Source organism: Lissotriton vulgaris, chromosome 2_1, assembly GCF_964263255.1.
Source record: "Lissotriton vulgaris chromosome 2_1, aLisVul1.2, whole genome shotgun sequence".
NCBI classification, from domain to species: Eukaryota; Metazoa; Chordata; class Amphibia; order Caudata; family Salamandridae; genus Lissotriton; species Lissotriton vulgaris.
In genome coordinates this window covers 750,386,063-750,412,187 of record NC_141687.1, presented here as the reverse complement: position 1 = coordinate 750,412,187, position 26,125 = coordinate 750,386,063, and the positions used below count along the sequence as shown (strand labels likewise).

The 26,125-nt window shown below is 43.1% G+C and overlaps 1 protein-coding gene across 2 annotated transcripts in view; it reads right to left on the bottom strand.

Annotated features, from left to right (window-relative positions):
- LOC147731087 (uncharacterized) overlaps positions 1-26,125 on the bottom strand; it is a 654,619-nt gene that overhangs the window by 111,757 nt on the left and 516,737 nt on the right. For both annotated transcript variants that reach the window (XM_086956052.1, XM_086956053.1), the window contains one exon: positions 17,019-17,081. In XM_086956052.1, coding sequence (XP_086812178.1) covers positions 17,019-17,081 — 63 coding nt within the window. The remainder of the gene's footprint in view (positions 1-17,018; positions 17,082-26,125) is intronic.

Sequence of the window (26,125 nt, the reverse complement as noted above, 5' to 3'; positions counted from 1 at the left end):
TGCGCCCGTGACAGCAATACAGGATACACAAGGAGTTATGGTAACATTCAACATGATATACATCACACTTTTGTGACACATTACTCCACAATATACAGATCTTGCTTGAGAGCCACAGAGGCAGACATACAGGGTTTCCTCAGCACAATAACATTGGCGCGACTCACAGACAGTCAACGGGGACATGTGGGTGCTTCTTTGTCACCGGAAGATATGCGGGACAGTATCTACTCCCTATCAAATGGTAAGACGCCGGGTCCTGACGGACTGCCCGCTGAATTTTACAAGGCGTAATCAGATTTTTTAATACCAGAGCTGTTACGCGTGTATGCGGCAGCACTAGAATATTCAGCGCTTACCCCCACACAAACGAGGCAACGTTGGTTTCCCTTTTGAAACCGGGCAGGAACACCAACATCCTGGGCACTTACCGCCCACTGGCCCTGTTGAACACAGACTATAAAATCCTTGCCTCGGCACAGGCCAAACGCATTGCTCTGTTTGTGCCACCTCCAGTGCATACAGACTAGAACGGATTTGTACCCACTAGAAGAACCTCGCTAAACATTCGACTGTTTAGAATCCAAAAATATGCCACAGCAGCTTGGCCCAGGTCTGGCTGTCTAGTATTGGACCTGGAGAAGGCCTTTTATTCGCTGGAGTGGCCTTATCTTGCAGCAGTCTTAAGTAAATACTAGATGGGATTTGATTTTTTACAGCTGGTGCAATTGTTGTATCAACGCCCAACAGTTCGGGCTTGCACGGGCAAACTTCTGTCCCACGAAACTAGGGTCAGACGAGGGACCTGGCAGGGATGCCTCCTGTCCCCATTACTCTTTTCTCTTGCTATGGAGCCATTGGCGGCTCTTCTCCGGGAGAGTTGCGCGGACTGGGGCATCCCCTTGAGCGATGAACTACACTCAGTGTCCCTATACGCGGATGACCTGTTGTTATATATACGAGACCTTCATGCTGTGCCGCCGGAGATATCAGCATTGTCTGCAGATCTGAGGAGATATCGGGCCTCAGGATAAACTGGGCTAAGTCAGGCGAAGAAGTAGTTGCGGCTGATATCATTATCAATGGTACCGCGCTTGACTGGTATCCAACCACGTTCAGATACCTAGGAATATATATTTACAGGTCCCCACCAGATATACTGAAAGTTAATCTGATTCACGCTATCCCCTAAATAAGAGCAGAAGTGCAATTCTGGAAGACCTTACCGCTCAATGTGATGAGCTGTGTCACTTTAACCAAAAAGATAGTATTATCCAGGTTGCTATATTATTTTGTGAATCTTCTGGTGTATGTCCCAGTGAGGCTCTTTAGAGAATTGGAGGGGTTAATCCAAGGCCTGATCTGGAATGCGGGGCAGCCCAGGATAGCACTGCAGATATTATATGCACCTCCGGACAGTGGGGGTTTGGCAGTTCCACATCTGGAACTATATTACCTAGCCGCAGACTTACAGTGGGTCGCGAGGTGGCTTAGTGGCAGGAACCTGATGGACACAGCAACCTAAATGACCACTTGGACGCAGGCCCAAATTTGTGGACTGTTTCACCCGCTAGCGAAAATTTCTTGCCCGTCGCAAATACATGTTGAGTTGGCTCATAGGTGTTTTAGGAGAAGCCTTCACCTTACAAAAGACTCGATCCCGTACGCTCCGGTGTTGCCACTTCTCGGGACGCCCAGAGACAGAGACCCTATAACGGACGTGATGCTGGTGCCCTGGGTTGAGGCAGGGGTGGAGACGCTGGGGGAGATGTGCGCGGATGGTAGCTTATTGCTTTTTGCTACACTATCGGCTGATACTGGATTGACGGTGGGCCAGTTCCTTCTGCACGCAGCTATTAAACGAACGTTTACACTAGCATGGGGTGATATCACTAACGAGCCGCCGACACATCAGTTATTGCAGTACCTGCATGTGATGGGGAAGGGATCGCATGTGATACATTGGCTGGTGCAGGCCCTTCTCTTCCAGTTCTTAAAGCCATTGCAGAGACTCCGCACTTATTGGGAAGAGGACAGAGGCCGTCCCTGGACTGATAAAGAATTGGAACGCATTCTGGCAGGTGCCACATACATACTGTGAAACTCGCGATTCAAACTCATACAAACTTACATATTACACAGGGCGTATCTTTCACCAGACAAAATCAACAAATACTTTAACATCAACACCTCTGAATGCCTCAGATGCCGCCTGCTAGGCGCTTATCTATTACACAAGCTGTGGTCTTGTCTCCTACTTTTAAACTATTGGTGTGCAATATCGGAAACACTGGCCAACTGCACTAACACTGAGATACCCATCACGTGGGAGGTCTGCATCCTGGGGTTATACAAGAGAACTAAGACTAACAAGGCAAGCTTCAGGTTTTGGGATCTGGGCTTCATAACAGCGAAACAACTTATAACTAAAAGGTGGAAACACAAGGACCCACTGGAGGTATCGCATTGGGTGAGGTCCCTTGAAGTCTGGGCGCGGGCGGAGGGCACCACCCTGCACAAGGAAGAGACGGCAGGACTGCGCAAGTATGCCATTGCACAGACCTGGGACGACATGCTTAAAACTCTCACGCCTTCTGACGCCACGCTACGAATACCCCCTCCGCAACAGACGGGATCGGACGTTTAACGAACCGCCCGGACGTAGGTGATACACTGGCTCTAAGTGTCACTCTCACTGCGGCTGTCAGGCTGGGTGAAGCCCACATGCCCCTCCATGGCACGGCTCACATATAGCTCCTATCGGACATTATCTTAACGACTAGGCAAATTGTATGGGGAGCAGAAGTGGCAGCCCACACACTATATCAGCATGCTAGTCTAGTCACAATTGCACCCGGATAGCACACTAAACACCAGACACATATACACTTGATCATTTGATGTCTCTTTTGTTTTGGTTTATTATTTGTTGTTGTTAAATGCGGTTGACTTGTTGTAAAAGATAATATCTAATGGTCGGACTCGACACTTACATGTATGTTGCTTATTTGATTATGAAACAGTCTTTGATGCAATTCAAGAGCTGAGTCCAAATATGAGTAACCTTGGTCTATATACATCGAGGTTTTCACGCAATGTCGTTCGCAAATTTGAAGAGGCGTACTAAACACCTTGACTCTGACTCTCGATTGGAGCCCAAGGCAACTTACAAATGCATGAGTAACCTTACATTATGAACAATAATAACATTGAAATTGTGAGCAGGAAATGCACTGATCTACGTACACTTTGGTATAGGAAAAGTGATGTTATCTCCAAGGTGAACTGCACTGATGCTTGTAAATTACTGCACCAGAAATAATTAAAAGCAATAAAGATATTAAAAAAAAAGAAAAACAGGGTCAATCTGGACTCTTCTGCAACATCGGCTAAGGGTCTTATGTATAAAACTTGAAAGGTGCGATTTGTGAGAATAGAGATGAGCCATTTCAGAGCTGAACCGCATATGCCCAACGATCTTAAGGCTTTAATTAACCCGGCGTGAGACACTGTGTCAAATGCTGCACTTAAATCCAGAAAATGAGGGCCACCATGTCTCCCTCATCCAGATGGTGGTGCAGTCTTTCCATTACCCCCAACATGGTGGTCTATGTTGAGAAGCCAGCTCTGAAGCCCGATTTTGAGGGATGAAGAAACCTTTGTGTTTCAACAAACAGAGAGAGCTGTGCATGGACATGTTTCTCTAAGATCTTTGAGAAGGTCGGTAGCAGTGAGATGGGTCGATAGTTAGAGGGTAAATTAGGGTCAGCTTTAGCCTTCTTGAGGAGAGGGAGTTTCATGGCATGTTTCCAGTCAGGTGGGGCAGTGGATTCCTGCAAGGAGACATTCATCATACTGCTTCCAGGTGCATTTGGGCCTCAGTTTCCTAAATTGTGATTTCCTATAAGGGAATAGCAATTTAGCGATTTCCTAAATTGCAAATTCCTAATAGCGAATATGAATCCGTATGCATCGCTATTAGGAAATCGCAGGGTGTTTCCATTCCGATTTGCGATTCCCAAATGGCGATTTCTACAGATTCACTATGTAGGACACGCTAATTAAGAATTACGTACCTGTGTCCCCAAATGCATTTTTTGTTCCTCCTTCCTGCAATAATTTTCTTTTTTATTAAGATTTGTTTCAATGACCCTGATATAACACCAAACCCACACACAAACTTTCATACTACATACTCAGTCCCAGAAAGGAACGTGAACTACCTTGTCAGTAGGGGTTGGTGCCTCCCTGATTGCTGATGAATCTTTTTTGGGCCATCTATAACCAAAATAGAGAGTAAGGAATTTCGTCCAAAGGGGTTGGACGGGGAATACTCCTGATCCCCTGATCAAGGAATTATTACAAACAGCTGGAGGAGTACCACCCGATGAGAGAAGAGAAGGCTCTTTTCCTGACGAGGAAACACTGTTCCTTTGTTAGTAAACCCCTCACTCACCACCTAGTGGTGACTTGCTTCATCATCGGGGCCCACCCAAGTGGCCTAGCGTCACTTGGGTGTGCTTCAACACCTGGGTTACAGTGGAGCAGGTAGTGAAGTGTGGGGTGCAAAAAAACAGTGTGAGTGTTAAAATTGTCCTGGTTAGCACTTCAGTATTAGCTTTAATAAAAAGGTAACTGGACAAAGTTTAAAACGTATGGTGAGATACTGGCAGGGGAGTTACGGCCTGTGTATCTCTGCTATGTGTTGGTCGACATGTTTCTACCTTATGGGGTAATCCCCGGTATTCCTCAGGACCAAAAACAAGGAAGTGGGAGGTGTGGGTCCCCTAAAAGACGCACCCTGTCCTAATTCCTTGGTCTTCCAGAAGATAAAACTGTATCTCTGGGAATTCACTCCTAAAGTTTAGGAGATGAACAAAAAACCTAGGGAAGGAAAAAGAAGTAAGGGAAGTAATTACTATCCTGTTACGAAGTGCAGTGTTTTTGGTGAAAAAACGTCGTGCAGGTTGTCCTTTCGTTCCACAATGGTGAATGGAAAAGGTGCCTTCTCAAGTAGAGGGCGTGTCTACTAATGGGGTGGGAGCGTGCTCATTTTTTGTGAGAGTGCGCTGTGGTATTTGTATACCTATGGACGAGTCTATAGTTGAGGCATAAGTGTCCTTGGTGCGTGCCTGGGTCAGCATGCTTTAATGAGGAAAGAATATAGCGCGGTGCTTATAACTTTAACAGCGTGAATTGCTCTACGCTTAAAACAATGCCATACATTCGGTAAAAGGATTGCAAAATTATCCAACTGAGGATTCGTGGTGTATACAAAAGACATACAAGACTCTCACAAACATAAAACATACAGAGAGGCACGGAGCTGTACTCGACAGAGTCAGGGCTTACTTAAGTAATGCTCGTGATGGACTTCATCGAGCTCGGGGTAGGCGCTTCACGTCTGACAACATATTCTATATGGAGAAGTATGGATTGGATTAATCTCGACATGAGTAGATCTTATGGGCGTGGGCTGGGGCGTTCAAGAAATAGGTTCAGCCCCAGGGGAGGGAAAATCTACTTACAGTTCGTCGTGAAGAGAAAAGGCAAGTAGCCTACATCTACCATCCGCCGCTCGGTTAGAAATGAGTGAGCGAGCGCGGAGTAGATATCTCTGGGAAACCCGCTTCCGGGGTAGGTCACGTGACACTACGGATGCCGGTAGGCGGGAGGTTGTCTGGGTGATCTAGGGACGCTGCGCATGCGTGATGGCTTAAGGTCTGCGCATGCGTCGGGTTGTCTGGGTGATCTAGGGACGCTGCGCATTCATGATGGCTTAAGGTCTGCGCATGCATTAGCAATACCATCTCACAGACATCGGAATGGGACAAACTCACAGAACTAAAAAGAAACCGCATCAGAACTATACTACATGGAACCATATTAAAAGAGTATGTTACCAACGCCATGGCCCCCAAGGGATTACTAGTGACAAATGCCCCAAGAATCTTCTTGGAAGATGAAGAGTTCAGGAGAGACTGGGCACAAATAGCATGGCATTGCACGCATGACTGGATCATGCTTATCCTAAAGACAGCCGTACGACTATCTGAGAAAATTCAGATCGAAATTCAAAACATGGAAGGCCACATAAAAACAATGATCACTGGATACAAAAAAAGATTGGATGAAATAAACAAAGAGATCAATGAATATAGAGAGAATCTCACACAGCAAAAAGTATCCAAGTTCCAAAAAGATCTGAAAAAATTCTCCTTTGTAAAGGCCTATCCATATTCAGACCCAGACTATAAAGCGACAACAGCACAAGAACAAGACTCTGATGTCTCAAGCAACACTTCCCACAGTTCGAATAGCAGTGGAGGGTCCAACTCAAGCACACCACGACAGAAAAAGAGAGGGGGATATCAAGGGAACTACCAGTGGCCACAATACCCCCACCCCCCTTTCCATAATCCATACCAACAACCCCAACAATTTCCAATGTATGGTTGGCAACCACCATTCCAACAGTACCCCTTCCACAAAATCAATTCCGTCCTCCTTTTCAGAACAGAGGCAGGCGCGGGAGAGGCCGCAACAAACGGGGGAACACCGTCCATTGGGAAGAGGAAGAAATGGTGAGCAACAACACCAGGAACAAAACTGCATCCAACAAAGCAGGCCCCAGCAACATGAGGACCTAGTGACAAACCTTTCGTCACGAGCCCTAACAGACGTGGAAAAGAAAATCCTCAATAAAGGACTCGGTTCTGTCCCTACAGCCAATTTGGATAAATTCAAATTACATTGCGAACTAGCAGCCTTCTTCAGAAAACTGAAACTAAAAGCCTTTTTTAAAAGGAACAACTTGGATAACAATGAGGAAGTACCCAATGAAACTGGATTAAGAACAAAATCTACCTTCGTCCCTCCACCCCACACCATCCCTGTGGAAATAAATGCATTCGAACAGGCAGTATTTAACGACATAGAATCTACGGTTGCCCCAACCCAATTCCAAAACATCAGCAGGGCAGAGAAAAAGGCCCTATCAGATCTGAAGGGAGATGAGACCATCATCATAAAACCAGCGGACAAAGGTGGTGGCCTAGTAGTCATGGACCAGATAGATTACCAACAGGAATGCAAACGACTACTAGAGGACTGTAATAACTATCTGCCTCTAACCGACGACCCTACAGACGACCTGAGAAGGGAAATAGTGGAACTAGTGGAAGAAGCTGAACACTTAGGAGACATTTCTAAACAAGAAGCAGATTACCTCACTAAGACGGAAGCTAAAATACCGTACTTCTATGTGGTCCCTAAGATGCAAAAGAACAAGACACCACCCCCTGGCAGACCCATAGTGTCTGGTATAGGCTCATTACTAGAACCACTTTCCAGGTTCTGTGACTACTTCTTGAAACCGATAGTCCAAGGAACCAGCACTTACCTTAAAGACACTAAAAGTCTCCTAACACTCCTGGAAACCATCAAAATGGAAGAGGATATGATCTTGGTCAGCTTCGATATTGAAAGCCTTTACACCAATATTCCCCAGGATGCCACCATCAATGTTCTCAAAGGAACATTAGAACAAACTAATTGGGAACATAGAACACCAAGAGAATTCCTAATCAAATGTGCAACCTTGGCACTCAAAAGAAATTTCTTTGAGTTCGAAGGGTCCTTGTACCTGCAGATAGGCGGCACGTCTATGGGCAGTGTTTTTGCGCCCAGCATAGCGGGATTGTATGTATATGATTTCGAGCAAAAATACATCCTCTCACCCACCAACCCATACCTGGAAAACATCAAGTTCTGGCGCAGATATATAGATGATGTGCTTACTATTTGGAAGGGTCCACAAGAAATTCTAACACAATTTATCACTTGGCTCAACACTTGCGACCAACACCTTCACTTTACCCACAATGTGAGTAAAAATGAAATGATTTTCCTTGACATTGAGATCAAAAGAGAACAAGAAGGTTTGTCTACCAAAACTCATTTCAAACCTACCGCAAAAAATAACCTGTTGAGATTTGAAAGTTTTCACCCCCGTCCATTAAGGGAAAACCTCCCTTATGGACAATATCTAAGACTACGCAGGAACTGCAGTAAACTTAATGACTACAAAGAACAGGCCAAAGACCTGACGGTCAAACTCACACAAAGCGGATACCCTACAAAGATCACTAAAAAATGCCAAAAACGAGCAAGAAATCAACCTCGCCAAGCTCTGTTGGAAGAAATCACAAAAGACAATGATAACACACCTCTCACATGTGTTACCACATACAATGCAATCTCCAACATGGTCAGCAAAAGCATTAGGAAACATTGGCCAATAGTCAACTCTGGATCCTTCAAGTGGGAGAAACCTCTCTTCTCATATAAAAAAGCGCAGAGCCTGAAAAACACTCTGGTTAACACAAGACCCAGACAAAACAAAAGCAACAGTGACCCAACCCTGACACAGATATGGGGTCTCCCACCAGTCACGGGTCATTCACGATGCGGAAACTGTAGTGTCTGTCACTTGACAGAAAACACAAAGACCATAGTTTTGGAACCAGGAAAGGTTTGGGAGCAAAGGGCACAAACTAACTGCAACAGCAGTAATGTCATTTATCTTATCACCTGCACCTGCGGAAAACCATACGTGGGCATGACGACACGAAAAATTAAACAACCCATCTGTGAACACAGAAGCACAATCAGATGTAAAAAGAACATGACTAAACTAACGGATCATTTTCTTACGGCCCATCATACCACAAACGATATGAGGTGGACGATAATAGAACAGTTGACACCAGGGCCTAACATCCAAGCCCGTCTGTTCGAGAAAGAACAAAGGTGGATATATAGACTTTCCACCCACCAACGGGGCCTCAATGATAATATACCGTGGAATTCTGTAATCAAATAATGGCCTCACGCCGTCTGACATATGTCAAACTTCATCTATCCCGATGGAGTTTAAAACTGTTTTGACAACCACTGCATTGAGTGTGACGCCCTCTGTGTTTTTGGGGCATTGTTAACTACACCAGCTCGTGGGTACAGTCACACCACCACGGGTACCGCTTTGTTTTATACGTGTAACGGCCCCCTAGTCTCCCGTTATTTTTCCCACACCCTTGGTGCTAGGGTTCATCCCTCCCCAAGCCAATGCTGACATCCTTTGCCATTGGTAAACAACCCCTCTAGTTCCCAAGCGCATCCGCTTTCCACAACCCGACACATGCGCAGACCTTAAGCCATCATGAATGCGCAGCGTCCCTAGATCATCCAGACAACCCGACGCATGCGCAGACCTTAAGCCATCACGCATGCGCAGCGTCCCTAGATCACCCAGACAACCTCCCGCCTACCGGCATCCGTAGTGTCACGTGACCTACCCCGGAAGCGGGTTTCCCAGAGATATCTACTCCGCGCTCGCTCACTCATTTCTAACCGAGCGGCGGATGGTAGATGTAGGCTACTTGCCTTTTCTCTTCACGACGAACTGTAAGTAGATTTTCCCTCCCCTGGGGCTGAACCTATTTCTTGAACGCCCCAGCCCACGCCCATAAGATCTACTCATGTCGAGATTAATCCAATCCATATTTCTCCATATAGAATATGTTGTCAGACGTGAAGCGCCTACCCCGAGCTCGATGAAGTCCATCACGAGCATTACTTAAGTAAGCCCTGACTCTGTCAAGTCCAGCTCCGTGCCTCTCTGTATGTTTTATGTTTGTGAGAGTCTTGTATGTCTTTTGTATACACCACGAATCCTCAGTTGGATAATTTTGCAATCCTTTTACCGAATGTATGGCATTGTTTTAAGCGTAGAGCAATTCACGCTGTTAAAGTTATAAGCACCGCGCTATATTCTTTCCTCATTAAAGCATGCTGACCCAGGCACGCACCAAGGACACTTATGCCTCAACTATAGACTCGTCCATAGGTATACAAATACCACAGCGCACTCTCACAAAAAATGAGCACGCTCACACCCCATTAGTAGACACGCCCTCTACTTGAGAAGGCACCTTTTCCATTCACCACCGTGGAACGAAAGGACAACCTGCACGACGTTTTTTCACCAAAAACACTGCACTTCGTAACAGGATAGTAATTACTTCCCTTACTTCTTTTTCCTTCCCTAGGTTTTTTGTTCATCTCCTAAACTTTAGGAGTGAATTCCCAGAGATACAGTTTTATCTTCTGGAAGACCAAGGAATTAGGACAGGGTGCGTCTTTTAGGGGACCCACACCTCCCACTTCCTTGTTTTTGGTCCTGAGGAATACCGGGGATTACCCCATAAGGTAGAAACATGTCGACCAACACATAGCAGAGATACACAGGCCGTAACTCCCCTGCCAGTATCTCACCATACGTTTTAAACTTTGTCCAGTTACCTTTTTATTAAAGCTAATACTGAAGTGCTAACCAGGACAATTTTAACACTCACACTGTTTTTTTGCACCCCACACTTCACTACCTGCTCCACTGTAACCCAGGTGTTGAAGCACACCCAAGTGACGCTAGGCCACTTGGGTGGGCCCCGATGATGAAGCAAGTCACCACTCGGTGGTGAGTGAGGGGTTTACTAACAAAGGAACAGTGTTTCCTTGTCAGGAAAAGAGCCTTCTCTTCTCTCATCGGGTGGTACTCCTCCAGCTGTTTGTAATAATGAATCTTTTTTGGGTTCAGTATCTCTCTCAGAAATATGATCACCAAAATACTCTATTTCTCTTACTCTGAACTTACACTTATCGTTCTGCACTGTCATACCATGCTCTTCAAAAATGAACAATACTTTGTGCAGAATTTCATCAAGCTGAGCCATAGCTGATGCAAATATGAGAATGTCATCCTGATAAGTCATGACGCCAGTCACATCCTTAAACAAAACATCCATAAGTCACTGAAAAACACTGGCAGCTGATGCTAACCCAAATGGTAGTCTAAGATACTTAAATGCTTCAATGGGTTTAATGAAAGTCGTCAGAAGTTGTGAGTGATCTGTCAATGTGATCTGATGGTAAGCAACCTTAAGATGTATTGTGCTAAAAATACACGCATGTGCCAGCCATTTCTTGGATTTTTGGAAGTGGAGGATATTCAACAACAATGTTCTTATTTAATGAGCGGAGATCAGCACACAACCAGATTTTACCATTTATTTTACAAGTAATCAAAATCCTTGACACCCATTCTGAACATTCGGCAGGTGAAATATTCTTATCCAATAAGATTGTCAATCTTTACAAACACTCAAAGGTACATTTCTAACATTATGCACTATTGGTTTAGCTTTTCTTTTCAAAACAATATCACGGGACAATCCCTTCATGCACCCATTTTTTCTCTTTGAATACTGAGGTATATCCTTTCATAAGTAAGTCAAGTGTCTCTATATCATCAGCATCATCATCAATCTTCATCAACCAGGGTTTCCTGCTGACCACATCCTTATATTGTGAGCCTTACTCTACCCAATCCAGAACCAATTGGACTGGAATGGAAGACTCAGGTTTAAGAATTATTCCCAGTATTGCTTGATCCATCCACCCAAACACATTCTTTCATTCAACAGCCTCATATAGTCAGCTGACAACCTCTCTTCCCATGAATGATACAATATGCCCAAACCATCCCAGCATTTGAATCTCAAAACCACCAAACGCCTTTGGTGAAGTGTCACACACATTCAAACAGTTCTCTTTCCAATTTTCCGTGACGGTATTTTGATCAAATGCAATAATGGATGAACCTGAATCTGCCATGACTGACATGATTACTGCTGATTAACAGGGAACAAGCCATGGCTGTTCTGCAATAAAGGTATTGGTTGAAGTGAAGTAAGAATAGCGTTCTTGAATTTTTACCGACATTCGTCTAACATACCTTCCTCATTAATGTGCACAGTGGAAACATTTGCATACTTCTTCCAATTGCTACTCCAACTTTCTTTCCATCTGCAATCTTTGAGAGTGGGACAAAGTAGATCATTTCTCCAAACGAAAATGTTTGAAATATTATAATTAGTGGCATTTGCTAAATGTGTTTATGATCCACAGCTGTAACAATTATTTGATCTACTCTTGTTAACTTCCCCACCTCTATCTCTCCTATCATCCACACGTAGAGCTCCTACGTTTACGTCTTCTCTGATAACATTAAAACCAAACTTTTGATGAAATTATAGATCTCTCAACTCCCTTAGCAATATCAATCAGCTCGGACAAAAATGGATTAGATGTATATAACCATATTTCTTGAATTCTCTTGCTAAATCAACCTAAACCTAACTGGTCTCAAAGATACATGTCAAAATTGCTGCCAAAACCACAAGATGCTGCTAAAATTATGAAATTGGCTATGAATTCATCAAATGTTTCTACACTGCTTTGTTTTCATGGGAAAAAATGTAATCTTTTAATAACTACATTGGGTTCTTCACTAAATTGGTTTTCCAATTGTACAACTGCTTCACGATAATCATCCCAAGTGGCATTCTCAGGAGATTCAGCTTCTGGCAAACGTTCAGCAGCAGTGCAAAGCAGTTTTGCAAATGCCCTTTGTTCCTTTCAGGATTGACCTTCTTAGCATCAATAGCTAAGAGGAAATGTTCAAAGTTTCTATACCAAGTACACCATTTGACCATAGGTTTGCCTACATTCTGGTGAAAAGGTTGTGGTTAAGCCACAATTATTGTGCAGCCAGATTTAACATATGTTATGCTGTACACCAACTCAATCTTTCAACGATGGCTGCAACTTGCAAAACTTACAAAATCAGGTGGTTACTTCTAGAAAGTGTTTTGTTTACCAAGAGAGACTAATAAACCTCTAAATTAGAGAGCCTTAACAAAAATTGTTGTTAACAAAACCATTAGCATCTTTTCTCCAGTGAGTGGAGTTTGTTTTTTGGCAAAAAACCAACAGAAGTATTAAGCCCGTCTCGAGTTTGTATTTACATAAATATTCAATCCAACACAAAATGGCTGCAGACGTGACCATTACTGTGTTTTCTCCAGTGTGTGGGGCTTGTTTTAAGCACAGATGACAACAGAAGTATTATACTTTGCAAAATGGGCGCTGACAAGACCTTTAGAGCATTTTCTCTGGTGTGTGGGACTTGTTTTAAGCCCAGAGAGCAAAATTGTGTCGAAGTGACTATTAGCGAATTTTCTACAGTGAATGGGGCTTGTTTTAGAGACAGCAACAACAGGTCTCTGATCTTTTCTGAAAATGACTCCTGTAAAACAATGAATGCTCTTCCTAACGTGATTAAAGATTGAACAGTCCTGCTCCCCACTCAACTGACCTAAACAGTGAATGACCAATTGAATTACTTGTTTCAGTTTTCAACTGATGAGAACCACAAAAGGCCAGCCATTTCTGCAGCACCTCTAATTTCTCGGTTCCCAAGAGATTTCTGTTCCATTGCTGTAGCACTCAGCATGAAGACTACAGCTGGGGCTTCACTCCTCAGTTTTCCACGTTAAATACCACAACGACTCGTCACCAATATTGAAGTAGTATTTATAACAAATCGAGATCAGCAGCTACACTAAAACATTTGAAGTTTATTTGATAAAGCAGTCCCTAGCCGGTCACTGCATCCTTTGCCTGTCTGTCCCCAACCATCCGCTCTCTCGACCTCCAACATTCGACCCTCAATATTCTACCTTCACATTCCACATTTATGATACAGCAGGAGCCAGAGTGAGGCAAGGATACCCACCATAACCAGCAACAGAAATAAAAACAAATGCAACTTATATAGCCTACAACAGGTTGGTTCCCAGTCTGGCTCTGCACAGTAGAAACATTTCCTTCCATTATTATTCTTTCTTGAATACTTTTATGTAAAGGAGCAGTATCTCTCAAATACCAGTATAGTCTCTTAAACAATGTTTGTTTTTCCAGTACACCACTCTCCAAACATCAAGAAGATTATGATGATGCGGATAATTTGAGATTTTATTGCATATGGGGTGATCACTGAGGTCATTGTTTATACTGCACATGCCTACAGGTTCAGTGTTACCTGAGAGAAGACAAAGTGCTCTGCCGCTCGATGCCTCCTCCTGTAAGTACTGGGGGTCCAGTGTGATAGATCTGCTGTCCGCAGCTAGATCCTATCTGAGGAATGAGTCTATTTGTGAATCCTGTGACAGAGAGCTTGCAGGCAGTAGAACTGTGGCTAACTATTAAATACATTTGTTGGACATTTTCTGGTGATGTAAGTCCTCCACGTAAAGTGTGGTCTCCCAATAACATCTTGCCTTTCATATTACATTGCAGGGTCAACCATAGGATTATGGTTTTGTCAGCAAAAAGATCTAAGTTAAAAAAGTATATTTTTTTAAATATACAATATATAGCTGTTGGGTAAACATTTTGGTCTAGATCATTTTTCAGAATCAGAAGTGTAGTTTTAGATTTTTCATGTCAACTAAGTACATTCAAAAGCCAGGACTTACTTGGTATGGCAAATTATGCCTATTTTTGGCAGCTTTGGAGAACTCTGGTTCATACTGTACACTACGTACACCAGAGTGCAAAGAAAGGTAACCTTGCATCTCCTCTGGAGATACCCCTCATCTCCTCCTTCACACGCTTCCCTGAGAGGCCCTGTTGCTAGCAATAAAAGGCAATATTGCATCCTTAATATTTCCATGTGATATGTGCATGTTATTTTTTAATGATTGCCTGATGTTTTGGTAGATAGATTCTGATATGTACCACACTGCAAATGCAAAGTTTCCTATTGAATAAAAGCAATGTCTTTTCCAAGTGCTGGAGGTTGTGAGAAGTTCTATGGAGCATGTTGTTCTGCCACATACCAGCCAGGGATAGTCTATTAGTACAGAGAATAGACCTCACAATGACAATGCCACACAGTGCACAAGTATGGTGTTCCATGAAGGTATCCAAAAGGCAGAGTCCCCAATGTAGAAGGGGGTGCTCAAAGGCTCTGGCCCTTAGCTGATTTCCAGGGGAGATGCTGAAAACATACATGATGGATACAAAGAGACACAACATTGTATCATTTGGCTATTTGGGATTTTAGGGCTTAGATCTAAGTGAAAAGACAACACACAATAGCCAAAGAGGCCAGGATGGTGTGTTCCTAAACCAGGCAAGTCCCACGAGAGTCTCTTAGACTGTGACCCCTGTAAAATGTTTTGCCATACATTTGTAAAAGACTTGATGGGGCACTGATCCATGAAGACAGCCTAACAGCCCACAAAGATGTCTGCTGGAGCACATCAGTACTCCCAGCATATATTTTAGAAGGAAACCCACAGCGAAAAGCCCACTGGGCCAAGTACAGTACCAAGATTCCCACTTCTAACATAGACCCACAACTGCATAGCAAGCTGAAGGCCCAAGCGAGTTTGAGCATATTGGACAACGTCCATTTGGAAGTCTCCAGAAGGCAAACACGGTTCATGGACAGCCCAAAAAAAGTAATCTCAGAGAGTGCTAGGCATGGTCTAGTTCAAGACTTTCAAGTCAGGGCTTATTTGCTCTAGATTCTCCCCGGACACGTCTGTTGGCATCAGTATCCCTTGCAATGCTGCCCATCTAGGTTATTTACAGTTCATACTGAGCTTGGCCCTTGCATGAGTCTCACAGGAAGGATGTTGTGAAGAACCATGGACCTCAAAAGGTACTAAAAATTATTTTGGTATCATTCCACACAAAGAGTGGAGGTACAGTCACTTGAGGGAGAGTCACAACATAAGGGGCTGCATGGTGTCTGGTAAATAGGTGCTTGGGAGTCAGAGTGCTGAGAAAGACCCTTCAAGACATATCAAAATAAATATTCAGGGTACAAAGCAATTGTAAAGTAGGAGTGGAGACCCCCAGTGATTGGGCAACAAAGAGTGTTTGGAAGAGTACTCTGAGAAGCTCTCCAGGCAAGGCTCAAAACAAGCCCCAGAGGGGTGCGTTTGGCACTGACCCACGGATAGGCCCAGGATAGATATTCACAGAGTCCTCTCATATGTGCTAATGACTCTAAGCACAACCGGAGGCATATCTTGGTCACTAAGCTGTGAAAACATCTCAAGTAGAGCATGGTGTTCTAGCCCGAGGCAAAGCTCGCTGTTTGAAACGGAGGGGCCCCTTTGATCAACAAGGGGGCGTTTAACCTGCATGTCTGAAATGTCTGTTGGGGTGTCAGGATGGCCCAGGTAATGATGACAACCAAGAGGCCTTAACAGATGATTTGCCTTAGCACATCACAAATGCGGTCCCCAAAAACAACTCAATCACCTATGGGTTTTTTTCAGCCTTCATCAGAACAAGGTAAGGCAACGTCGAGAGGAACAACAGGAAGTCCCTCCTTTCTTTTTGGACACCGGAATCAGGAGAACCACCTAGGGGAAACAACAAGACCGGGCCTCTTTAAGAGGGAGGTGGAGGCATGGCAGGGAGAGATCTTCACTCGAGTTTTGGAGTTTGCTGAATCAACATCGGAAAGGAGGGAAGCTGCAAAGGATATTGGAACCATTCCACTTGACCAAAGGAACACCCAAAAAGGTGACGGCCTCCCTTGGCTGCCTCAGGGTGCCGAGGAATGTGCAGGTCCAGGGGAGAAGCTCTGAGGCCACCAGCAGGACGATGTGCCCAGCCAAGCTCCTGGAGGAGCGTGGTCCTCACCGGTGCACGCTCGTCTCCTCGGCCGATAAGGGACCACTGACATTTAGTCTGCATTGACAGTCATATGAGTACTTGATGGTGATTGAACCGCGTTGCCCAGGTGTATTAATACTTAGGTAGCATAGCGTGCTGTCTGAATAGAAATCATCATAGAGCACGGTGTTGGTGGAGGTATAGTCAATTTTGTCACAAATTGAGCTGCTAAAATTTCCCAGACAAGGTGAACAACCATGTGCTCGCAAGTTGAGCCTTTATTATGTTTTAATTGGTATATATTTCTTTTCTTATGATACACTGGATGATGGTGGTGGTTGCATGATCTAGGGACAGGCATACATCCCTCACTAAAGCCCAAACCCAGTATCTAAGGATAAATCCCTCAGAACTCTGACCTGTGGAATTTCTCCTTCCTCTGAGGGATGAGGACCGCACCAGTGGACCAGACTTCCCAGCATCTACAAAAGAGAAACGGAGACAAGAAGAATGTTATAACCATGGACTGCTAAGAAAAGCTTATGAAATAAAACAACTACCTAACTAACAGTTGTGGTTTGAGTCATAAGTCCAGCTTGTGCAACAGGGGGCCTAATATTTAGTCATTCAAAGGAATAAACACGTCAGAAAACTCACTTGTTAAAGAGAACAAAACATTTCCCTGCAATAGGTGCAGGATCTGCAGAAGCACAAAAAAAGATTGTACAAAACAAGGAAAAGTACCTATTAATGCAACTAGTTGAGTAAAAAGTCCCACTTATTTTAATATGCCTCCTTGGGGGGTTTCGCCAAGGATTCCAATATGATGTTAAACAACAAAGCAGAAGGAAAAAACCGTGCTCCACCTCTTGCTGCATAGAAAAAAGTTTTGATTTTACGTAATTATAGTTGCCGTAGCTAACTGTGACAGTCCAATGATGCTACAGGAAAACCATTCCCAAAGCTCATGAGCTTCTATGGATTTTTACCTTTGATGGCAGGTCTACAACTAATTCCATGGGGGCTGGAAGTGGAGTGAAGAATTTGAAGATAGTCATCTATACCTCTCATTCTTTGTAACAACCTCCTATAAAGTTCTAAATATAATCCTAGCCAGTAAATGCATAAGTACCACTTTATCCAGAAATAAGGCCAGGGCGTTTGTGGGAGCATACTGCCCTGAGCTATTCTGCAAACTTTAGAGAGAATAGTTTATATTTAGCTTTAGGCCATTTTGTATTGTATGTGTGATATAATGTCTCAAGAAGATTATTTATGCAAAAGATGAATGATGACTTGGAACATCTGTTGAATGAAGTGTAAAAGAGAATGCTTTGTAAAAACAAATCACGGACAGGCAGGTACAGGATAGGAAGAGTTAACAGAAATTGTATTAAAACATTGGAAAGTTGGGGTCTACATTGAAGACAAAAGTGTAGCAGAGGACAAAAACTAAGCAATAGTATGGGTGTGCACTAACTCATAGTTATTGAGTTATTGATGAGGGTGGAGTTCCACTCAGGTACTTATTGAGAGGGACAGTGGAACTCCAGAGAGCACCCCATTCCCTTTAGAAAATATTGCTGATATATATCAGGTCCTCAAATTTGGGGTGACATTCACAAAATGGTATGTTAGGTAGTGTGTTTTTCATGATAGTGTTTAGGTGATCGGTTATGAGAAGTATGCCCACTGGATTTGGGTGTTTGTTTTGGGGTGATTAGAGTCTGCCATTTTTGTCCTCTTGATATTTAGTGAATGTGTGGTTATGAGGGTGGCAAAAAGAATTGTGCAGAATGAGTGATACATTATTTTGTGACTAAAATCTGTTGCGGTCATACCAATTATAGGAATTGTGGAGAGCTTTAGGGTGATTTCACCCTATTGAAAATCCCTATCTGGGATCTGATGAATCACCTTTGAAAAGAAGCGTTTTTCTCTCTTGATTCTGAATTATCAGTTCGTTTCTCTGAGTTCTACTCTTGCTTGACCACAAGGTTCTAATGAACAACAACAAGAATGCTAACATATTCATGATAAATATAATAACCTCCCGGATGCCACATTGCTGAAATATTAGCAGCCACGTTAGAGCTGTTCTTATGAAGCATGCTGAAGCAAAGCATGCTGAATTGAAACATCTGTTTATTGTTGTATTTGTTGTATTTGCATTAACTCACTGTAAGGAAATAACTCTTTTTGCATGATCAGCCCCAAAGTTTTGGACTGATGTTGCTGGATTTTTGACAGAGACTGCACTAAGGCTTGCTAAACATGCTTGAGTGCCAGAGCTCAGACTCTTATAAGTAAGTTAACTTGACCAATTGAGCAGAAGCCAACCAAACATATACTTTTAAGTCCCTATGATATAATACCATATCTACCCCGGGACTTAAGTTAAAGTGTCTTCCTCAGGGCTGCAGCACTTATTGTGGCTCCCTTAATGTGAAAAAGTAAACCTGACTCTTAGCCCAGAAGTGAAGTCTGGTAAAGCAACTGCTAACTCGAATTTATCATTTAAAGTAATGACAAACTCTAAACCTCTCTTTTTAATACATATGTGACCCCTACTGTGGTGTGGCTCACTGGTTAGAGGCGGCAGACCCGGAAGCAGAAAACGGCCTGGGACCAGGGTTCAATTCCCAGCGCGGCAGGGTCGTGGACCAGGGTCAGGGGACTCGATAATTCTCGCTCGGTGCCTTCTCTAACCAGGGATCACACTCGGCAACTCTGGGCATTAGCTTGCCTTATCTCCACAACGGCCCCCCACATACGCTGGGGATGCCTGGTTTCACCTTGGAGATACCCAGTAGGGACCATCTCACAGGGATAGCCAGGACGGGTTCCCCAGCGGTCTACAGCGCCACGACGCCTCAGGGCAGCAGTGCGCTTTACAAGACACATACATTTACATTTACTGGGGGGCTGTCGATTCCTATGGCAGGCAGCAGCAAAATAAAAAGTGGGGCATATCATTTTATATGTTTTAATTTAAAAAAAACCACATTGAGAGGCTTATTCACAACAGAATGGAGAAGCTTGGCATTAGGAAAACACGTCAAGCTTCTCAATTCTGAAAACTTAGGGATGCGCTGCATTCACAAGAATGTGGTGCACCCCTGCATTTCCCCTAGTGCTGGCACTAAATGCAGCTGCCAGGCACCAATGTAGACAGTCACCCTTTCACCACAGTGCAAGGGTGTCTGCGTTGGGGGAATGATTGTTTATGTGCAGGAAGGTGTTCCTTCCTGCACATAAACAATCACAAATGGCAAATATGTGTGCTGCATTGTGCAGCACACATAGAAGTTGCAAATCATAATTCCTGCACATAAACAAATGTACATAGGGTTTTGCTGTTTATATGTGTACTACAGAATGCAGCACTCAGAAACAGGAAAAAAGGAGAGAAATAAAGCATTTCTCCTTGTTTTGCCATGTTAGGACCAGGCTTTCCCTGGCCTTAATTTTGGCACTGCCCCATATTTAAGCCATCCTTGTAAATATGGGGCAGCGTCAAAATCAATGGATGTTGCCACATAATGCCCACTGCAACACTCATTGTCTACCACTTTCACGCTAAGTGTAGCATAAAAGGGGGCCTTATTCACAAGGCGGCGTTAAGCCGCATTAGTGGCTTAAAGTTGCCCTGTAAATAAGGAATGCCCCTATCGCCACAGGAACATTGCAAAAAGTGATACAGGCTTATAAATATACCCTAGATTTTTTAATCCAGTAATGGCTAGTAACCTGAATGGGACTACTAAAGTTGGTACTTTAACACATCAAAATAATCATCACATTAAAACCGACGTGATGCCCAAGTCGAATTTAATCTAACTTTTATGTAAATGCAACTTCTATAAAGATGCCACTCTGCTGTATTAAGTTTTCCAGTTGCCATTCAAAAATGTAAGCAACAAGACAGCCTTCTGCACCCCTGGGGAGAGGTGTGAACGGTTTGCAGGAGAGGAAACAATAAAGGCCTGTAGTTGGAAGAGGTGTAACCTCTCCCTGGCAGGTAGTTACCCAGGTTTGAGCTCACTAGGCAAACTTCAAATGGTAAGCTGCCTTTGGCTTCCTTTGAAGGGCAAATGGTGGACACGCAAAAGAGTGGTTGCTCTTTGTTCAGATAAACGGCTCACATCAGAGATGGAAGAGGGGCATTTGCTAAACCGTTTTTTCCATGGGTGTGAAGCCCCCAGGTACCCACCCTTTAGAATGGGCTACCAAGCTTAACACACCAAGAGAAGGGTTCGCCATCTGGTGAGTGGGTAGAACAGTGCACCCTGGGATAGCTAGCTGCCATACACTGCAGGAAGACCTCATCAGGTGGGAAAGGACATGGTAACCCATTGGCTAGTAACTGCTGCATCAGCGAAGGCACTTTCTGGGCATAAATAAGGCACCCCTGGCACCTAGACCTCAGATCACATCTGGACTGGAGAGAGGATCTGCCCTGCTGTTGCCTTGGCCTGGAAAGAAAGGCTACACACACCTCTGGACTGCACATGCTGATCTTTGAGCTAGCAAAGACTGTGCCTGCCTGTGATGCCTAGGCCATGAAAAAGTTGCTCCTGAGCACCAGACAGCAGAGGTGAACTCCAAGAGTCAGTAGATCGACTTTCTGTTACAGCACCAGGATCACAAAAGCTAAGGAAGCCGGCTGGCTAGTTCATAGCCGGAATCGCTTGATTGCCACTAACCGCCGACGTGTAGCCGGGGAGACCAAGTCCCAAAGCACAAAAGAGGCACCAAATCTGCTGAACCTGGGAGAGCCATTGGAGTGCAGTTTGGTAGCCTAAGACAGACACTAGGCTTCACCATAGGGAACCACTGGTTTTGCTGTGACCGGATTCCAGTGGCAACTTGACTTTTGTTGGACCCAGGAGGACTTCAATGGACATTGACTCCTATGGCCAAAGTCGCCCCATCCAGACTGTGGATCCAGAAGTGGCCCTAGGAAGCCCCTGGTTAACTTCATAGCACCCTCTGCATGATACACTTTTGTCAACATCTTGTATCCCTTGCATTAGTACCCAGCATTGATGTGTATCGCTGTTCGCCCAGAGAGCCTGTACTTGACTTGAGGCTACTTTGGTGATAAGGGAACTGCCCTATCAAAATCCTTACTGGTCCCCTTTTCCTTCATTCTACTGAAGCTAGTCGCACAAAGTGGGCCAGAGAAGTCAAGCACAGCATGAAAAACTGTAAGCCTTTTATAAAGTTTCTGCGAACTGCAGTAATTACAAATGCTTGTGGGGATTTTGAAGGAAAAGCAGTGATTGGCGTTTTTAATTAAATATCATAGATCTTCGGAACCCACAGTGGATTTTTTTCAACTTTGTGTCTGAAAATTCATAAACATAAAATATATTTTCATTAGTTGTTGCTGGACTTCTCTCATGTTCTGTGACTTTCTTATTTTGTTGTTAAGTACTGCTTAACACTTTACACTGTTCCTTTGTTTAAGCCTTGCAGCTCGAAGCCACAGCTACCCAGGGTTGAGCGAAAGGTTTTGTAAATGAGCTTGACTGGACCCAAAGTGGTACTGTAAGTGTATTACATGATGAGATCTCACAACCACACCATTTAATACAGTCATTTCCTCACACCCATTTAAAGAAATGTGACAGGTTACATGTGTTTGTTATTTATGGCATAATATATTTTAAAGAGCTAAATTACTTAATGAAAAAGGTATCATTACATAGTATCAGTTTCCTTTTCCACATCTCTTTCCTAGGACTCTGCATCCTCTGTCTCCTAGAAACCGCATATATATATATATATATATATATATATATATATATATATATATATATATATATATATATATATATATACATATACACAAATATAAATATATATATATATATATATATATATATATATATATATATATATATATATATATATATATATATATATATATATATATATATATATATATATATATATATATATATATTAACAAACACCTGGCAGTTAACCTGGTAAATATTTAGCACTTTGAACGAACATTTGGGCCCCGGCTCTGGTGTGTTACTGATTTATTAGCTCTAAACTACCAGGTGTTTGTTAATATTTTGGGAGGTGGCGATCCCGCCGGGAAGCCCGCTGTGGAAAGAGGCTGGAGTTAACGCTAAACGAGTGTGTGGATATATATATATATATATATATATATATATATATATTTTACCTACTGGCGGTCGCCAGTAGGTAGTTATAGTTAGGATTTTTTTCAATGTTAAATCTCAAAATTCTATTTGGAATAACTTTGGCACCGGTTGACGAATCTGCCTGAAAATTTCCTGAAAATGGCCTCGTCGAGCTCCGGTCCTTCCTTGAAAGTTTGGGGGGGATACGTCAAGCGGGGGCCGAGATAAAAGGGGGGTCCCAAAACGCGTTTTCCCCATGTTAATTTCCATAGGGCGGTCGATTTCACTTTTAACCCGAACGGCTGAATGGATTTCCACCAAATTTGGCAAAATTGTAGGGATTGGTAGCCTGATGTGCCTTTGCTATGTCTCAAGATATGTGCTGCAGTGGATTTTGAGTAATTTAGGTTACAAAAAATATATATATCTATAGCAGCGCAGCGGTGCGCGCACCAGGGAGCGCTCCGGGCGCGTGACGCGAGGTGCGCATGGAAAGCTGATTGGCTCTCGGGTGTCTGCAAACATTCGAAACAGTCCAGAGCGGCCGCCATCTTGTGTCTCGGTAAAATCGAGACATAAGAGGTGGCTAAAACAAAGGGGGAACTGACCATAAGGCGTCAGGGATAGACCCCTTTGACCCCCTAGGTTTGATGTGGGGGCTATAAAAGGGCCCCGCGGGGCATTTAAAATATTTTTTTTTTTTTCGTTTTGCGCGGGGGAAGCGCTCGGTGCGCGCACCAGGTAGCGCACCGGGGAGCGTAAAATGAGGGAAAAAGATGACAGAGTTTTTAAAAAAATGAAGTTTTTATTTAGAAATTGGAGGTAGTTCTAAAAAGAACTTTTTTTTTTCTTCTTTTTGTTTTATATATTTTTTTTGTGTTTTTTGAACTTTTTGAACTTTTTTTGGCTTTTCAAAACAGTTTTATATTTTTTTTGTATTTTTTTAGGGGGAGAAACAAAAAAAGGGAATTGAAACTGGCTCAACTGGAGCAAAAAAACAAAAAACCCCAAAAATTACTTCTTTTTGGGGCACTTGTGATTATCACCTGCAAGGACGATGAGCTTAACGCTTTTTTCGCCATAGGCGATAAGCTTGCCACATGCAGAACAAGTGATTTTAAAATCAGCAAATCTCGGCTGAATGCAAGGCATCACCTCGGATGTTTCTGGTTCTGATGAGGTGGGTTGGTTTCTTTGGGAGGGGGTCCTTGATGACTGGGGGAGGTTACTGGCCAGTTCCCTGAACTCTGCTCGAGAGTAGTTGTTTGGGTGCTTTCTGGTCATGTGCCAAATCATGGTATAGTTACCAAAAGAATATTTTTTGTTTGGGTTGCCCCGGGAAAGTTCATCATTGCAGATGAAGCAAGTCACCTTGGGCGCATTCACCTTTTTTTGCCCCTCTGGGATTGAAAAAAACTGCCATACAATGTGTGGTTTGGGTTTGTAAGGTGTATTTTCTTCTGGCAGCCATCTTCTTCTCCCCTCCTCCTCTTCCTCTTCCTCCTCCTCCTGTTCTTGACCACCAATATAATTTGGAGCTGGTCCTCTTGGTGGTTGTGGTGGTGGTGGTGGGGCAGATGCACCAGCTGATGCTACTACTGAAGCCATTATTTGGAGCAAAAAAGTAGAGAGAGCAACAAACAGGTCTTCCTCAGTCAAAGGACAAAGTCAGAATAAGGAAAAAAGGTGGGGTCTTTCATCATTTAGAAAAAAAAACTGTCCTGAACCAATGAGAAGTGTTATTTTCAGGTCACAAGACCAGGGGCTTCATCATTATGAAACTAAAACTGTTATGAACCAATGAAAAGTGTTATTTTCTGCTCACATGACCCGACGCGCTTACGCTACGTGCACGGGGGCGCGCAGCGTAAGCGCGTCGGAAGTTTACGTTGTGCGATCGTATTCGCTCGAGTACTTCCGGGTGCGCTTACGCCGTGCGTATCACGCGGTCGCGGCTACGCGATACGTCACGATCATGTTTTCGTTTGCGATATTGGCGCTCACGAGACGCTCCCCGGAGCGCGCCCGGGGGCGCTTTTCAGAAATACGCTTTTCGGGGCGCGCTCTGGGAGCGCTCCCCCCAAAAATAAAAAAAATAAAAATGGGATAATTGTAGGGACAGGTAGCCCTATTCTGAAGTGGTTTGTAAAAAAATTAACTTTATAAAAATATGTATTGTGCTACATTGGGCTTAATATATGTTAGAGCCAAAATGTAGCCCAAATGTAGGCCAAAGTAGCCCAATGTAGCCCAAAGATGGCCACCAGAGACCAAAAATTGTAAATGTAGCCCAAATTTCAACTAGATGTAGCCCAACTGTAGCCCAATGACAGAATGTACCAGAGTGTTAAAAAGAACAACTAGAGTGCTAACAGTCTTATTTATAAAGTGAAACTTATAGTTAGGAATTAGCATTAACAAAACCTATGAAATTCACTGAAAAAACCATAGGTTTCACACCAGTTATAGTTAGGAATTAGCATTTAAAAAACCTATGAAATTCACTGAAAAAACCATAGGTTTCACACCGGTTATAGTTAGGAATTATCATTTAAAAAACCTATTAAATTCACTGAAAAAACCATAGGTTTCACACCAGTTATAGTTAGCTGGAAATTTTACTGATATAAAACCATTGAAATTCCCACGTTATAGTTAGTCGGACTCACTATAACTTGCGCGTGCAATGCCCTGCTGATGACATCACATATTACATCACTCATGACATGGTGAGTGACATCACTCATGACATCACTGATGACACCATCCAGTGAATATGTGTCTTTCTGAAAAATAAATATTAGTGAGTTATGTTTAAATATTTAAATACATATATTAGTGTTTCACTTTGTGTATAAGTGGCTACATGTGTTGATAAGTAGCTACATGCGTATGTATATGGGTTATTTGATATTTTTATTAGTATCAGTTTGAGTGTCTATATGGTTTGGTGGGGGTATTACTTAGCACATAGATGCATGAGTGACTGACTCTTTGTTTGTATGTGTTTTGAAGACAGCATATGTACAGGACTGTATGGGTGGATGAGTGTCTATATGTGTTTGTTAGTGAGTGAATGACTGTCTCACTAGTGTCTTTATCAGTAACTACATATGTTTTAATCTAGTATATATGAATATTGATGTATATAAGTGAGTATATGTGAGAGTAAGAGATTGTAAGAGTTCCTGTTTAAATAAGTATGTGTTTCTATAAGTGATTGTTTAAGAGAATAAATATGTGTAATTTTCAATAGAAGTAAGGTGGAAGTGTGTGTATAACTCTATATTCAAATAAATGGTTGTTCAATAGTTTATTTGCACGTGTGAATATGTGTGTGAATAACTTTTGGATGAATGTCGGTG